The 15,154-nt window shown below is 51.3% G+C and overlaps 5 protein-coding genes across 5 annotated transcripts; 2 read left to right on the top strand and 3 right to left on the bottom strand.

Moving 5' to 3' along the window:
* Positions 1–318: 318 nt before the first annotated feature.
* On the bottom strand, positions 319–2,083 carry sxa2 (putative pheromone processing carboxypeptidase (Sxa2); the record flags this gene model as incomplete). Its single annotated transcript, XM_056633883.1, has 4 exons — positions 319–1,211; positions 1,262–1,488; positions 1,551–1,833; positions 1,885–2,083. The coding sequence occupies 4 exons, from the start codon at positions 2,081–2,083 to the stop codon at positions 319–321; spliced, it is 1,602 nt and encodes a 533-aa protein (XP_056484503.1).
* A 2,128-nt stretch (positions 2,084–4,211) lies between these two features.
* Positions 4,212–5,836, top strand: N7509_009245 (MCT family MFS transporter; the record flags this gene model as incomplete). Its single annotated transcript, XM_056633882.1, has 2 exons — positions 4,212–5,602; positions 5,671–5,836. The coding sequence occupies 2 exons, from the start codon at positions 4,212–4,214 to the stop codon at positions 5,834–5,836; spliced, it is 1,557 nt and encodes a 518-aa protein (XP_056484502.1).
* A 651-nt stretch (positions 5,837–6,487) lies between these two features.
* Positions 6,488–6,712, bottom strand: N7509_009244 (uncharacterized protein; the record flags this gene model as incomplete). Its single annotated transcript, XM_056633881.1, has 1 exon — positions 6,488–6,712. One exon carries the CDS (start codon positions 6,710–6,712, stop codon positions 6,488–6,490), a length of 225 nt encoding a protein of 74 aa, XP_056484501.1.
* A 110-nt stretch (positions 6,713–6,822) lies between these two features.
* On the top strand, positions 6,823–9,431 carry N7509_009243 (putative extracellular threonine rich protein; the record flags this gene model as incomplete). The annotated part of the gene is made up of 2 exons (XM_056633880.1): positions 6,823–7,102; positions 7,174–9,431. The coding sequence occupies 2 exons, from the start codon at positions 6,823–6,825 to the stop codon at positions 9,429–9,431; spliced, it is 2,538 nt and encodes an 845-aa protein (XP_056484500.1).
* Positions 9,432–10,373: 942 nt separating this feature from the next.
* tcsC (putative two-component osmosensing histidine kinase (Bos1)) lies at positions 10,374–14,562 on the bottom strand (the record flags this gene model as incomplete). Its single annotated transcript, XM_056633879.1, has 3 exons — positions 10,374–10,400; positions 10,479–14,154; positions 14,225–14,562. 3 exons carry the CDS (start codon positions 14,560–14,562, stop codon positions 10,374–10,376), a joined length of 4,041 nt encoding a protein of 1,346 aa, XP_056484499.1.
* Between the last annotated feature and the right edge of the window lie 592 nt (positions 14,563–15,154).

Genomic DNA, 15,154 nt, shown 5'->3' with positions numbered 1-15,154 from the left:
GGACTGATACATGATGCGGAGATGGGCCACACGGTCCGAATGCAAGGCTGATCCGGGCCGGTTTCATCTTTTCTGGGGTAAATAAAATCCCTGGATTCTTGGTCAACCTGGCGCAGTACGCGAAATGCTATCAGAGTTGCGGTCAGTGCTACCTACCACCGTTCTTGAGAATCTACTGTGAGAGAAGAGGGTTTCGTCATATGTGCAATTTCATTTGCTATTTCATTAGACGTCTTTGTTGCTATGTACGAGATTGCTAATGCCCATACACCATGCTGCTTCTGTGTAACCACAGTGCTTTCGCTCCGATGCGCACTTTCAAAGTGAGTCCGTCCGCTTCAGTAGCCATTCTAAATGGCGATAGGCAACACGCGGCTGGTACTGTGGCTGCATGTGGCCAGACATATAGGTCTCTGCCCACATCAATCCACGTTCGAAGTGCTGAATACCCATGATGCCCTGGGGCCCGTCAAGACTCGATGCGCCATTTTCCTCAAAAACACTCTTGTACATAAGGTCAGGGATCTCAATGTCGATGGGTGTTTCGGGCTTCTCCTGGAATCCGAGGTGGCCGTTCCAAGTCATATTCTGGATGGATAGCAGTGTACCATTGGTGATAATGACCATGTCATAATCGCCATTGCTGATGAGAACACGATTCGTTGCCTCAATCACCTGAGGCAAGACCTTTTCGATAGGGTTTGCTGAGGTATCGCCTTCTTGTTCAGGACCTGCGTTGCCGCCCACGAAAACAGGCTCAGCTGAGCATTCAGCCCAGGTTACATTGGGTGCATGCAAGGCATGTTTGACGTCCTTCCTGTCAAAATAGACGGTCGAGCCTTCGGCCTGGTAGACAAGCGAGGTGGGGAAGGCCAGTACATCCCACAGCAAGGGACACATCAGGTTAATCTCGTACAGATCAAAGCATGGGTTGATGCTGAAGATCTCGTTGTAAACCATATCGAAAACATCACACTTGGCGTCTGTGGTGTGGTTGAAAATCTTGGTTGGCTGCTCCTCGGGTGGAGGGAAGGTCAGGTACTTGTCGATAAAATCGCTGTATCCACAGGTCTTGTGCAAGTGCTCGAGCTCGTTCATGAATGACTCATTGAAGTTGAACAGGTTTGCATTGTTCTGAACGAGTGGCACTACTGGGACTTGTTCTTGGACGTAGTCGAATTGACCAATGCAAGGGTCATAAGCAAGTGCACCTGTTGACGGTTAATGATATTCTATCTTGATAGTTCCCATTCTCACTAACCTTGTAGGTCGAAGTACTCCTTGTCATCTTCGTCCAGCATTGCAGCTGAGATGTAAGGGACGTAGCGACCAGCATAACTTTCACCGGTGACATAGATCTTGAAGTTTTTGATACCGAAGGTCTTTTGGAAATTCTTGAAGAACTTGACAAAATCCTGTGCTGTTTCTTCTTGGGTGGTGGCAGTTGGTGTACCGATAGAGTAGCCAGTTCCAACCGGCTGGTCGACCCTGGAGTGAGAGTTAACACACTACTTCTCCTAGTGTATCCAACGACGATGCTTGATACTAACCACAAGACATTTGTGAGGTTCACCCAGGAATATGGATTCTCTACTGGCGCAAAGGTACCAGGTTGCCACAGGAAACGACCGGTTTCCTGGAGGAAGCTCTCCATGGAACTGCAGCCAGGTCCACCATTCAGCCAGATAGTCACCTCGTCCACAGGCTTCCCAATGGTCGGTTGGTAAATGAAAAACAGCGCCCGGGAGCTATTGCTCATGTCAATCGGCATGAGGCCGGAATACATCTCTCCGATGTCGAAGGGTACATCAGGCAGATGGTTAACCAGGTACTCTGGGCGAATGGTCAGCGAAGCAAATCAGTAAATCACGCGACAGTACTCACTCTCGGTCTTCTTGTTCGAGAACCGAAAATCTTTTTCGGTTCGCACATGCTTCGCCTGAGCAGCCTCCGCTGCCCGTTTGGCGTTCTTCAGCGGAGCACGGGCGTGCTCAGCAAAACGACCATGCTTGGATGCAGCGACAGTCTCCGAGCCCAGTGCAAGGGCTAGGAGACCGGAGGTCAAAACAGATTTCAACAGCATTTTAGGCTATCGGAGAAAATGGGTGTGACTTGGGAGAACCCATGAAAATATTCACTCTGCGGAGTAAACAAACTGGAGCGGGTGAATGCAAACTAAATATGTACTCTGTGCCCTCGACACTTTTCATGCTAACCCCATAAATTGATTAGCGGCCGGCAAGGCAATGCTTCTTCTTGTGCCATTACTGGGTCCCCCTCTTCGATACCAGTGAGCCACTGAGGTCAACTTGCACTGCGCAAGCGGGGTTTAGAATCTCCGCCAGCCCCGGAAATGGTAACTCGCATGCAAATCGCTCGCCCCAGCTTTAACCGATCTGCGTCCCTTTGTTTCCGGTTCCCCATTTCCTTGGACAGAGCTGAATTTATCTAGCGGGCAGACAGAGTTGCCTTTCATGTTGGAAACTCCCATTTTCCAGCCTACTGTTCTCTCTTGGTGTGTCAATTTCTGTCTCCGGGCGGATGTTATTCAGTAGATTAGGGCTTCCCGGGACCGCGACGGGATTCCGACAAATAGGCTTATTGCGCCCGGAGATTGATGACAAGACTCGATCTAGCTTCTCCTCTTCTCTCGCGTGGTGACATCAATTAGGCTACGCCCATTGTGACCCCTCCCCGCTCGGATCATACGGCTACATTAAAGAACCTGTGCTGAGACTCTCTGACTCCGTTATCCATGTACGTAGCTTACATGTTGCATATGTCATGGTTAGTAGGCTAGTGAGTCATGCCTAAAAAAGTCTTTCATTTAAAAATGAGGCCATTAGTAGAGGGATAACTCGGTTTATCTCGGTTTACTATCTCAGAGATAACAAAGGGCCCCTGACTATCAGGACCCGCCGTGGCTTGCGATGAACGCGGGTGCGGGATGGGTATTGGCTGCGATAGTACTCCGTACATGAGCTGAAATTGCTTGTTTCGGGTGATAAGTTCTGGATTAGCCTTTGACTCGCTGCAGTGCCGAGGTACCTGGACCGCTATAAGATTTATCCAGAAGTTGAACAGGAGGGGACTTCAAGTTGAACCTGGGAAGCCTGTCGGTGGTTAATTGATGTCTATTCGCAGTTACTACTATATATATATACCCGCCTGCCTGTCACAACCCCGCCAACAGATCGAGACAGAACAAACCTGGGCACCAAAGGACTTTGGATTTAAATAAACCCTGCTGGAACCAAAAAAGCACTCTTCATAAAAGAAGAAGAAACCTATCCTTCACCTCTAAAGTGCCCAGGTACCCTTAGCAGGGTTCAGCAAAAAGATGGACTCGCGGGGAATCGAACCCCGGACCACTCCCATGCTAAGGGAGTATTATACCACTAAACCACAAGCCCAATTGGATGAAAGACGACCACAGTTAAGACTATATGAAGCAAAGCAATTGATATCTCACCAAAAGAAAGAGACATCCTGAGGCTCCCAAAGTAGTCCTTGAGATCCACCGCGGGACTTGCCTGAGTGAACATATCAGTGGTAGCTATCGGGTTAAGACTACGATCCTCCTTTGTCGAGGCAAATATTTACTTGCCACATGGTTCCGCTTTCATTGGGCAAACATATGGCTTGGTTACACAAGGCATGCTTCCTGTCGGTCCATGCCGATCCTCCGGCAACGCATGTGGTAAATGGGGTTGATTGGGTAAATTCTCCGAATCTGCACGTTTTCATGGCCCTCTCTTGAGTGCTTCAATCCTATAACGGCGTATTATATCAATCGGAGTTCGGAGTAGAAATGTCTAATTCGTACTCCGTATACATAGAGAAATGGAGTACTCCGTACGGAGCAACAGCCGGGCGAGAATGGCCCACTTACCCGCCACCAATAGCCGTTCGTGACCGAATTTTCCACGTTATGAAAACGGGCCTAGAAAGACCCAGGAACCATGCTCAAAGCCAATCGGGGAGAACACCACAGGATGAGGTGAACTCCCAACTTTTGGATTGCTAATGACCCCTCTCCATCTTTAAAAAACATTTTCATCTCCCCCTAGACCCCCACAATAACTCGGCCTTCAAGTACATCAAAGGCAGCGTGAGAGGGCACTTCCTCGACAGAAATTTGTCACCTTCATCATAAGGGAAGAAAAACCTAAAGCAACCTGGGGACGGCGGAACTACCCCCCCCACATATAATGTCCACTTTTTCGGGCCTCACCACCACAACATCTAATGCATCGGGTCGCCATCAACATGGTATTGACCCTACTCTCGACCACACGGTCGTGTCTGAAATCCACGAGACAGAGGACCAGGTGACCGGACCCGATCTGGAAAAGACTGGTACGCATGTCTCCGATTTTGAAAAGCAGGAACAAACCCACAACCCCAACCAGGATGCCGAATATGAGCCAGCTACCACCAACAAGTCAGACAATAGCGATGAGCTCTATCGCACGGCTTCTACGGTAGCCCCTTCACACCGCTCCGTTCGTATGGACCCCATGAGCCGGGTCACGACTGACGCGGAGGGAAACACTTACCCAGAGGGTGGGCTTGAAGCATGGCTGGTGGTGCTCGGGAGTTTCTTGGGTCTTTTTGGCTCCCTGGGACTCGTCAACACCATCGGTACTTTCCAGGCCTACATCGAGAATAACCAGCTGAAAGACTATAGCTCCGGTAACATCGGGTGGATCTTTGGCATGTATGCCTTCTTGACCTTCTTCTGCGGTGTTCAGATCGGCCCCATCTTCGATGCCCGCGGGCCACGTTTTCTTGTCCTGGCAGGCTCCATTTGTGAGATGGCAATGATGATCCTCCTGGGATTTTGTACCAAGTACTGGCATTTCATGCTTGTGATCGGTGTTCTGGGCGGAGTGGGCGCGTCTTTGATATTCACCCCAGCCATCTCAGCAATCGGTCATTTCTTCTTTGAAAAACGTGGAGTCGCAACTGGTATTGCTGCTACCGGTGGCTCGATTGGAGGAATTGCCTTTCCCCTCATTCTGGAAAGCCTTTTTCCCAAGATTGGATGGGCCTGGGCAACCCGTGTGATTGCCCTGATATGCCTAATCGCTTTTGGATTCGCAAACCTACTCATCAAATCTCGCCTACCACAACGGCCTTTCTCTAGAGAAAATATCCTTCCGGATTTCAAGATTTTCCGCGAGCCTCGATTTGCATTGACTACCGCTAGCGTGTTCTTTATTGAGTGGGGTCTCTTCGTGCCTATCAGTTACATCTCCTCTTACGCTCTGGATCATGGCTTCTCCACGAAACTTTCATACCAGATGGTAGCCATTTTGAACGTTGGCTCGTTCTTCGGAAGATGGCTTCCAGGATTCTTTGCTGATTTCCTTGGCCGATTCAACACTTTGATCGCAACTGTGGCTCTCTGCTTGCTATGCAATGCATGCCTCTGGCTTCCTGCCGGGAACAGTCTGGCATTGCTCATCGTATATGCCGTCCTCTTCGGCTTCTCCAGTGGAAGTAACATCAGTTTGACGCCCGTCTGCGTCGGTCAACTGTGCAAGACCGAAAACTACGGTCGTTATTACGCAACCGCATACACGATTGTAAGCTTTGGGTAAGTATCAGTTCTTGAGCGCAGTTTCTGATGTCATTTGTACTCTTGACTGACATATTCGCTACTAGCACCCTGACCGGTATCCCCATCGCCGGAGAAATCCTATCGCGCTGCAACGGTGAATACTGGGGCCTCATTGCTTTCACTACAGTGTGCTATGCGGCTGGTCTCGCTTGCTGTACCGCCGTAAAGGTCATACAGGTCGGCTGGCGTCGTCCTCTCGCTATTTACTAGTTCACATAGGCCACGCGCCGATGTATACTTGAAAAAGTTGCAAATGCAAGAATTACCCACCCTTTGAATACCAACGACACGACTTCATGACCTCACAGAATAAAAGCGACTAAAATTGCACAGAGATTGAATTTTTTTTGGAATTTGAAGATACCGCCATGCTGAGTCCCAGGCGGTTTGGAATTATTTTGCTCTCCACGACAAATTAGCGACCCAACAAACATACGCGTCAATTTCGCATGCATCTTATCATAGGTTAAAAAGTTTCTAGTTTACTAATGCTAATCAATTTTTCATCGTTGAATCCATCATTCCTTTTTTCGCGCGGCCATTAATTCACGATACAATGATCTCATCCACTGGGAGATCGCATAATATCTCCGAGGGGAACAGGAACTAGATTCAGGTCCAGATCTATGTAACTTGGCAGTCACAATGATGGTACCTGAATCTGTCAAAGCCCGAGGAACCCACGAATAGATTTCCAAGAGGAACGGCCGGAAGCGCTGGGAGGACCATGGAACTTGGTAAACATAGGGCTTTCTCAGCAAGACCAACCATATATGGTCGTCAGCCCATACCTGGAAAGCCAAGTCAATGACATCGCTCGATCATCACTACCCTTCAAGGTTTCTGGCTATGCGCTACATATTACAAGGTCTTTGTCTCTGCGCCCTCTGTCCTTCTACCTTGCTTCCATCTTCGCTTTTGCTTGTTGTCCAGATTGCTTCGCTGTGTGTTATCCTGCTCCTGTCCGGCGGGTCGTGCAACGCTGTGATCTGCATCAAGTTGGCTGTTGCGTGGACTTTGCTTCGATCCGATTGACTTTGTTTTACATTCTCTTTTCTTGCTACTTGTCCATCCAATCGCACCCATTATAAATTTGAGTGGCCACGGAACGTCTCAATTTTTCTATGATCAATTGTCCTCTTGACTGAACACTCACTCGGTGATTGTTTCCACGCCCAGACTCTTGATCTCCCATCATGTATCCTAAAAGATGCATGGCCTTGCTGGCCGCCGCTTCTTGCATACTCTTGCAGAGTCTCCCGGCGAGTGCAGACGAGCTCGCTATCCTCGTTGATCGCGACGAGAACCGCCACCTGCTGGAACGTCATAATATCGCCAACACGGGCGCCCTGAGTTCAGCCGTTGCTTCCGCTACCGAAACTTCTGGTGAAGAGACCGCAAATCCCTGCTCAACTTCAACTGGGTCTACTGGTGCACCTGGTGGCGGTACCTCCCCTGGAGGAGGAACTAGCCCTAGTGGAGGCACATCTCCCGGTGGCGGTACAGGCCCTGGTGGTAGTAGTGCTAGCCCTGAGCTCTACTGGTAGTCCTGGCGGCGGCACCTCTCCTGGCGGTGGTACATCCCCTAGAGGAGGTACTTCTCCTGGTGGCGGCACTTCTCCCGGTGGTGGTACTTCTCCTGGCGGTGGTACAAGCCCTGGCGGTGGCACTTCTCCTGGCGGTGGTACATCCCCTGGCGGTGGTACATCCCCTAGAGGAGGTACTTCTCCTGGCGGCGGCACTTCACCCGGTGGTGGAACTTCCCCTGGTGGTGGTACAAGCCCTGGCAGTGGCACTTCACCCGGTGGTGGAACTTCCCCTGGTGGTGGTACAAGCCCTGGCGGTGGCACTTCTCCTGGTGGTGGCACTTCTCCTGGCGGTGGTACTTCTCCTGGCGGTGGTACATCCCCTAGAGGAGGTACTTCTCCTGGCGGCGGCACTTCTCCCGGTGGTGGTACTTCTCCTGGCGGTGGTACAAGCCCTGGCGGTGGCACTTCTCCTGGCGGTGGTACATCCCCTGGCGGTGGTACATCCCCTGAGAGGAGGTACTTCTCCTGGCGGCGGCACTTCACCCGGTGGTGGAACTTCCCCTGGTGGTGGTACAAGCCCTGGCAGTGGCACTTCACCCGGTGGTGGAACTTCCCCTGGTGGTGGTACAAGCCCTGGCGGTGGCACTTCTCCTGGTGGTGGCACTTCTCCTGGCGGTGGTACTTCTCCTGGCGGTGGTACATCCCCTAGAGGAGGTACTTCTCCTGGCGGCGGCACTTCACCAGGTGGTGGAACTTCCCCTGGTGGTGGAGGTACAAGCCCTGGCGTTGGCACTTCTCCTGGTGGTGGTACTTCTCCTGGCGGTGGTACAAGCCCTAGTGGTGGTGCTAGCCCAAGCTCTATCGGTAGTCCCGGCGGCGGCACCTCTCCTGGTGGTGGTACTTCTCCTGGCGGCGGCACTTCACCAGGTGGTGGAACTTCCCCTGGTGGCGGTGGTACAAGCCCTGGCGGTGGCACTTCTCCTGGTGGTGGCACTTCTCCTGGTGGAGGCACATCTCCCGGCAGCGGTGCAAGCCCTAGTGGTGGTGCTAGCCCAAGCTCTACCGGTAGTCCCGGCGGCGGCACCTCTCCTGGCGGTGGCACATCCCCTGGTGGTGGTGGTACGTCCCCTGGCGGTGGAACTTCTCCTGGTGGTGGAGGTACAAGCCCCGGTGGAGGCACTTCTCCTGGAGGTGGTAACTCCAGCGGATCTAGCTGCCCTGAGATCTCTTCTATCTGTGCCCCATTCTTCCCCACTGCAACTGCGTCTACAGTGACAGTGACAGTGACTAGCTGTCCAACATCTGGCGGTGGTGGTCCGTCAGGAGGTGGCCCGTCTGGAGGAGGCTCATCTGGCGGTGGTCCCTCTCGCGGCGGTTCATCTGGAGGTGGTCCATCAGGTGGAGGTGGAGGTGGGAACCCAGGCGGAGGTGGAGCGGGTGGAGGTGCTGGCGGAGGAAGCAGCAGTGCTGGTGGTGGCGGCGGTGGTGGTGGAAAACCCTCAACCTCTGGCGGAGGCGGAGCGGGTGGAGGATCGAGCAATCCTTCGAGCAGTGCAACTGGCGGCGGATCTGGAAGTGCATCTGGAAGTGCATCTGGAAGTGGAAGTGGAAGTGGAAGCGCAAGCACAACCAACCCCGGATCGCAAACTACTTCCAAGAGCTCGACTCCCTTCATCCCCAGCACTCGTACAACCAGTGCAGCTAGTACAACCAGCGGGCCAGTTTCCACAGCTTCCACACCTTCTACCTCAAGCTCAAACCCAGGCTCTAGCCCCAGCACCTTGACAAGAGTACCGTCGTCGACCACACCCCCAGAATCGTCTCCATCCACAACTCCAGAGACATCTCCATCTACGACTCCAGAGACATCTCCATCCACAACCCCAGAGACGTCTCCATCTACGACCCCAGAGACATCTCCATCTACGACTCCAGAGACATCTCCATCCACAACCCCAGAGACGTCTCCATCTACGACTACCGAAGAGTCCACGACCACCGGCGAATCCAGCACCACCCCCGAAGCGTCGCCCACAGAAAAGGCCAAAGAGAAAGGAAGTCATTTTCAACGACGAGACTCCAATGTGATTCGGCGGGAGCCCGGTATCGTTAAACGGGGAGTGCTGAGGAATATAACCACGCCGTTCACTAACACGAGCAGTACTTTCTCGAATGCGACGACTGCTCTTAACGTAACCCATGCCTCGACTCAATTCACCGCGACGGCGACGAATGTTCACCCTTCGAGGCCGCACTGGGGTCGTATTTGGAATTAATTTGCTGGTAATTTCGTCGTTGATTCTTGGGGGTTGGTATTGTTAGAAGCGAGGGGGAGGGCGTTAAGTTGAATACTTTTAGGATCTGGCTGATAGTTTCAGCCTTATATAGATCTAATAATATGATTGCTCGTTTTTATAATTCTGAGAACCCCTTTCTGAGGGAGTGAGTGTGTCGGGGAACTACCTGCGCTCATTGTCTTCATTCTACAACATATTAGTACTAGTAGTACCTACCAGTACAATTAGGGCAAGACGACTCGGAGAGAGGATAGGTAGTATGGAATGAATTCTTGCATTTTAGCCTCGCCTGAAATGAAACACCCCAGGCAAGAACTAGCTAAGACACCACCAGTGGCAGGAGAGAAAAGAAAAGAGAAGCCTCGGAACCTTGGGCGTCCTCTCTAGCACCAAAAAAGATGACTTGACAAGAACGTGAAGGGAACAACTAGGTACAATACAAAAATAGAAGTGATGACAGAAATAGGCTCCGAGGCAAGATTGCAAGCGAGAGAATAGATGGCAAAGCAAATGTGACGACACTGGAAATCCCAATGGGATAGATCAAAAGTAAAAGCACGCCTTCTTGTTGCAAACTCCCCTTTCAGTCACCCACTTGACTGCCCAGGCCCTTGTTGGAAAATAATAAAAAAATGATACGCCAAACACCACCAGAGATAGGTACCATGGTAAACGAATGCAGAAACGGGGTCACTTGGTGAAGCGAGAAAATGACAGGAGAATTGAGGTTGGTGGGTATGAGATGAACAAAATGTCAAAAGTAGGAAAATGGAGGACATGCTCACGGAGCCCTCTCAAAAGAGCTCTTTAAGAAGAAGCGCTCAGAAAGACTCAATATAGACAGGGTATCAAGGGCCACATCAAGCCATAGAGGCAGATTTGCATGGCGAGAAAGTACATGTTCAAGAGATGCAAATATGCTCAGGTACTGTTGGACCGCAGTAATGACTGTTTGAGAAAACAATATGAATTAGCCAGGGTGTTCGAATGTGTTTTCCTCTTCAACATACAATGCTTTTAACGTACCCGATCATCGATCATCTCTTCGTCTTTGTCCTCTGTTGGACCCACTACGCTTCCTCGAGTGATCGGACCGGAGGAGGTGACGGAGCGAGTCTCAGCACTCGGCCGCATGGGAGCTGGCAAGGGCATCTTATTTTGAGACTGTTGCTGCAGTTGCTGATTCTGATTGTCGGACGGAACGGAGGAATGAATCGGGTGCATTTCTCCGCTGCTGGAGATCCGAGACTCCTTGCTCTTTTCGAGAAGCGAGCCACCGAGCGTAGCACACTTGAGAATGGTCTGCATCATTTGATTCTGCTTGAGTGGTTTGGACAGATACTCGTCCATTTGGGCCTGGATGCACTTTTCACGATCTCCCAACATGGCGTGTGCTGTGAGAGCAATGATTGGTGTCCGCTGCAATGCGCTCTCCCGTTCATACTCGCGAATCTTGCCTGTCGCTTCAAATCCTCCCATGACAGGCATTTGAACGTCCATGAGGATAACGTCATAGCGGCGCTTCTTGACGGCCTCAACGGCCTCAAGACCGTTGCCGACGACAAAGACGTTGTGGTTGTGTTTTTGAAGAATCTTCATCGCAAGTTGCTGGTTCACATCGTTATCCTCGGCAAGAAGAATGTCGAAGGAGCGGGAGTTGTCGGTAGTGATCGGGGTCGAGCGGCCTTCAAGAGCTGGTAGCATGCCATTGCCCAGATCGATGGGTTGGCAGGGTGTCGTCATATATGAGCTGATACCAAGATCCAGAGCGGACTTCAGGCTCACGCATACCAAGGGACAGACCAACACGATAGGAATATACTTGAACTCATCGAAAGTTCGCAAAATCCGAGCGGTGTCGACGGAGTCCACAATGATGACATCGTACGCATGGCCCGACTCCTTTCCGGAGGGGTCCTGAATCTCAGGTGGTGGGACATGTTCTTCATTCCGCACAACCAGTGGCTCCAAGTCAATTTGCTTCAGCATTTTCATGACATTAGCCGCCTGGATTCCATTCTGTCCTTTGTCGATGAAGAGGACTCGGTGGTCACGGTACGGCATAAGTTGAGATGAAATAACCTTCAATGATTGGTCGGCAAGTTTGACGACGCAGGTGAAGTGGAATGTACTTCCATGACCGTACTCGGAGGTGACCCAGACATCACCGCCCATGAGATTGACCAATCGCTTGGAGATGGACAAACCAAGGCCTGTGCCACCGAATCGACGAGTTGTGGAACCATCGGCCTGTTGGAAGGTATCAAAGATCAGGTCCAACTTGTCTTCCTCAATACCAATACCCGTGTCGGAGACGGAGAATTCGAAGGCATATTCGTTGGTGGTACATTGTTCACGATCCGATTTGCGGATGGTGAGTTTGACCTCACCATGCTCTGTAAATTTGATGGCATTTCCAACCAGATTGAGGATAATTTGGCGTAGACGGAATGGATCACCAATAACATAGTCGGGTACCGTATTGTCGACTTGATACGTCAGGCTCAGGAACTTCTCATTTGCCTTGACAGCCAGTGTCTTCAGAGCATTGAAAACAGTGCCACGCACGGTGAACGGAATGCTTTCAATGACCATTCGGTTGGCTTCAATCTTCGAGATATCTAGTATATCGTCGATGATCGTGAGCAAACTGTTGGCCAAATTGTGTACAACATTCAGCATCTCTCGAGTGTATGGTTTCAAGTCATCGGTATCCAACGTGAGTTGCGTCATTCCGATGATACCATTCATCGGGGTTCTGATCTCGTGCGACATATTGGCCAGGAACTCGGACTTGGTGCGATTGGCAAGTTCGGCAGCCTCCCTGGCGGCAGTGTTTCGCTGAATACTATCCCGCAGATTGGAAACCATCTTGTTGATCTTGCGCTTCAGTTCGTCCATCTCACCGGAAGCATTGACAGTAATGAGTTTGGTGAAATCTCCATCTGTCGCGGCATCCGTAATTTCACCAAAAGCACGCACTTGGGATGTGAGATTCTCGGCCATGGTGTTGACGTCCTCCGTGATCTCTTTCCAAGTACCTGCAATTCCTTCAACATTGGCTTGTCCACCCATTTTACCATCGACACCGACATCGCGGGCGACCTTTTTGAGTTCCATGGCGAACTTAGCCAGCCGACCCACCATGTGATTGATGGTGACCTTGAGGGTAAGAATCTCTCCTTGGGCGTGTACTTCAATCTTCTTGCTCAGGTCACCCTTGGCAATGGCCTGAGTGACATCGGATATACTTCGCACTTGGGATGTCAGGTTCTGGGCCATGGTGTTGACGTTGTCGGTAAGATCCTTCCATTTTCCTTCCACATTGTCGACCTTTGCCTGGCCTCCTAGAGTACCATCGGTACCGACCTCACGGGCGACCTTGCTGACCTCGAAAGCGAAAGTGTTTAGACGGTCAACCATGCCGTTGATAGTGCTCTTCAGGTCAAGAATTTCACCCTGGACATTGGCTGTGACCTTCTTGGTCAGGTCACCCTTGGCAACAGCCGTAGTGACATCAGCAATCTCACGAACTTGAGTCGTCAGGTTATTAGCCATTCGATTGACGTTCTCAGTGAGATCCTTCCAAGTGCCTTCGACGTCGTTCACTGTGGCTTGACCACCAAGTACACCGTCTGTACCGACCTCCTTGGCGATCTTGGTGACTTCCTGTGCAAATTGTCGCAGCTGGTCCACCATGGAATTGATAATATCCTTGAGCTCAGCAATTTCACCTCGGCAGTTCGCTTGCACCTTCTGTGTCAGGTCACCCTTGGCGACGGCCTTAGTGACAGTAGCGATATCTCGTACTTGCGTTGTCAGATTATTGGCCATTGCGTTGACATTGACCGTGAGTTCGTTCCACATTCCCTGGACACCTTCTATTTGAGCTTGACCTCCCAGCACACCTTCCGTACCGACATCACGAGCGACTCGTGTGACTTCGGTTGCGAATGTTCTAAGCTGGTCCACCATGGTATTAATTGTTTGTTGCAGTTCGAGAATTTCACCTTGAGCACGGCTTTCAATCTTCTGACTGAGATCACCGTGCGCGACAGCAGTTGTAACAGTAGCGATTTCTCGCACCTGATCCGTTAAGTTTTTGGCCATAATGTTCACGTTTTCAGTAAGTTCCTTCCAGATACCATGGACACCGGTGATTTGTGCCTGTCCACCTAGTATTCCTTCAGTTCCGACCTCACGGGCGACTCGAGATACTTCACTACCGAAAACTTGTAGCTGGTCCATCATGGTGTTAATTGTTCGTTTGAAAGTAGCGATTTCCGGGTCCATCTCCAGGGGATGAATTTGGACCTTCATCGAGAGGTCACCGTTGGCGACCTGCGTAATAATACCACCGATTTCTCGCAAAGCCTTCTGGAAGGCCTCGTTTGCCTGTTGATGTTTGCGTAATTCGCGTTCCAGAAGGACGACATCCTCGTTTTCAACCTTGGTGAGGGCACGGCGGGTGTGCTCCTCTTGTTTCAGCAGTTCGTCGCGGACCTGCGCAATGATGTCCTTCTGGAAGCTGATTTCCTCGGCCTGCTTTTGCACATGGTTTCGCAGGATGCTGATATCTTGTTCGCGAACGACCCGGGTGCGGGCTCCAGTTTCGTCCTCCTCGTCGGTTTCGTCATCGTCAAGGTCCACAGTCGGGGGCGGTTGCTCTTGCACTTGCTCTTCGGGGCCCGAGGGGGGTTCGCTGTCGCCGATTGGGTTGATTCAGGTTTTGCTGCTGTGTGAGGCAATGAGAGTCAGAACCTTGACCGGACGACAAGCGATCGAGCCCAAAGGTCCACAAAAAGTCTGGGTTCTTCTCGTTGGATCCGAGAGCAGCCAGGGTGGTCTGCTGGGGATTGTCGGGGAACGTGTGATGACTGACAGCTTGGAATTCCAGGTGGTGCACTCGGCGCACCAAGGCCTCCAACTCGGCCTCGAAGGCAGCCTTTGCAGGACTCGGATCTCCGGGGAGTGTGGAAGATTTGGCACCGTTGCTTGAAGGAAATTGAAAATCAAAAGGAGGGGAAGATGAGCCAGCGGTAGGCTCGTCTCTGGCCAGAGACTGCAAGACCGCAGTCGCGGCCACAAGAGTCTCGTCCGCACCAGTCATTATGCCCTTCGATCGTTAGCGAGTGAGAACGATTCCATGATAACGAGAAACCAAGCAACCCTTGACCGAAAAACCAACGAAAACCCCCAGGGGAAGAAACTATGAATCCAAAAACGGCCGAATGAACCCCGAATAGGGAGTTATTCGAGGGGAGGGGGGAGGGGGAGGGGGGAGGAGGAACTTGGGAGGGTACCGATGCGGGAGTTCAAGCTTACCGGACGGGGGGTTCTGCCACAAAAGATAGACGAAGGGATCTAGGACGACATGGGGCGATTTAAAAAAGGAGGATCCGGGACCAAGAAAGAGAGAGCCGACACGGCCCGAAATATTCGGGCTGAGGAGGGGGTAGATGGTAGATAGCAAGGCTGCTAAAGGTTTGAGTCGGGGAGACGAAGGAGACCAAAGGGGGGAGGAGCGCCCGGTTATGTAATCACTGCGCTTCTTCCTTTGTTTTTTTTTTTTGCGGGGAAGAAAAGACGGATAGAGATGCACAAATAATAAATCCCCAAAAAATGAGAGAGAAGAAGCTTTAAGGTTTTTTAAGGGGGTGATGGGGAGAAATATTTGAAAATTGAGGAGAGTCAGAGAGAGA

This window comes from Penicillium cosmopolitanum (assembly GCF_028827165.1).
Source record: "Penicillium cosmopolitanum strain IBT 29677 chromosome Unknown utg000009l:1.0-9042332.0:1.0-9050551.0, whole genome shotgun sequence".
Classification (NCBI taxonomy): domain Eukaryota; kingdom Fungi; phylum Ascomycota; class Eurotiomycetes; order Eurotiales; family Aspergillaceae; genus Penicillium; species Penicillium cosmopolitanum.
This window is presented reverse-complemented; position numbering and strand designations above follow the sequence as displayed.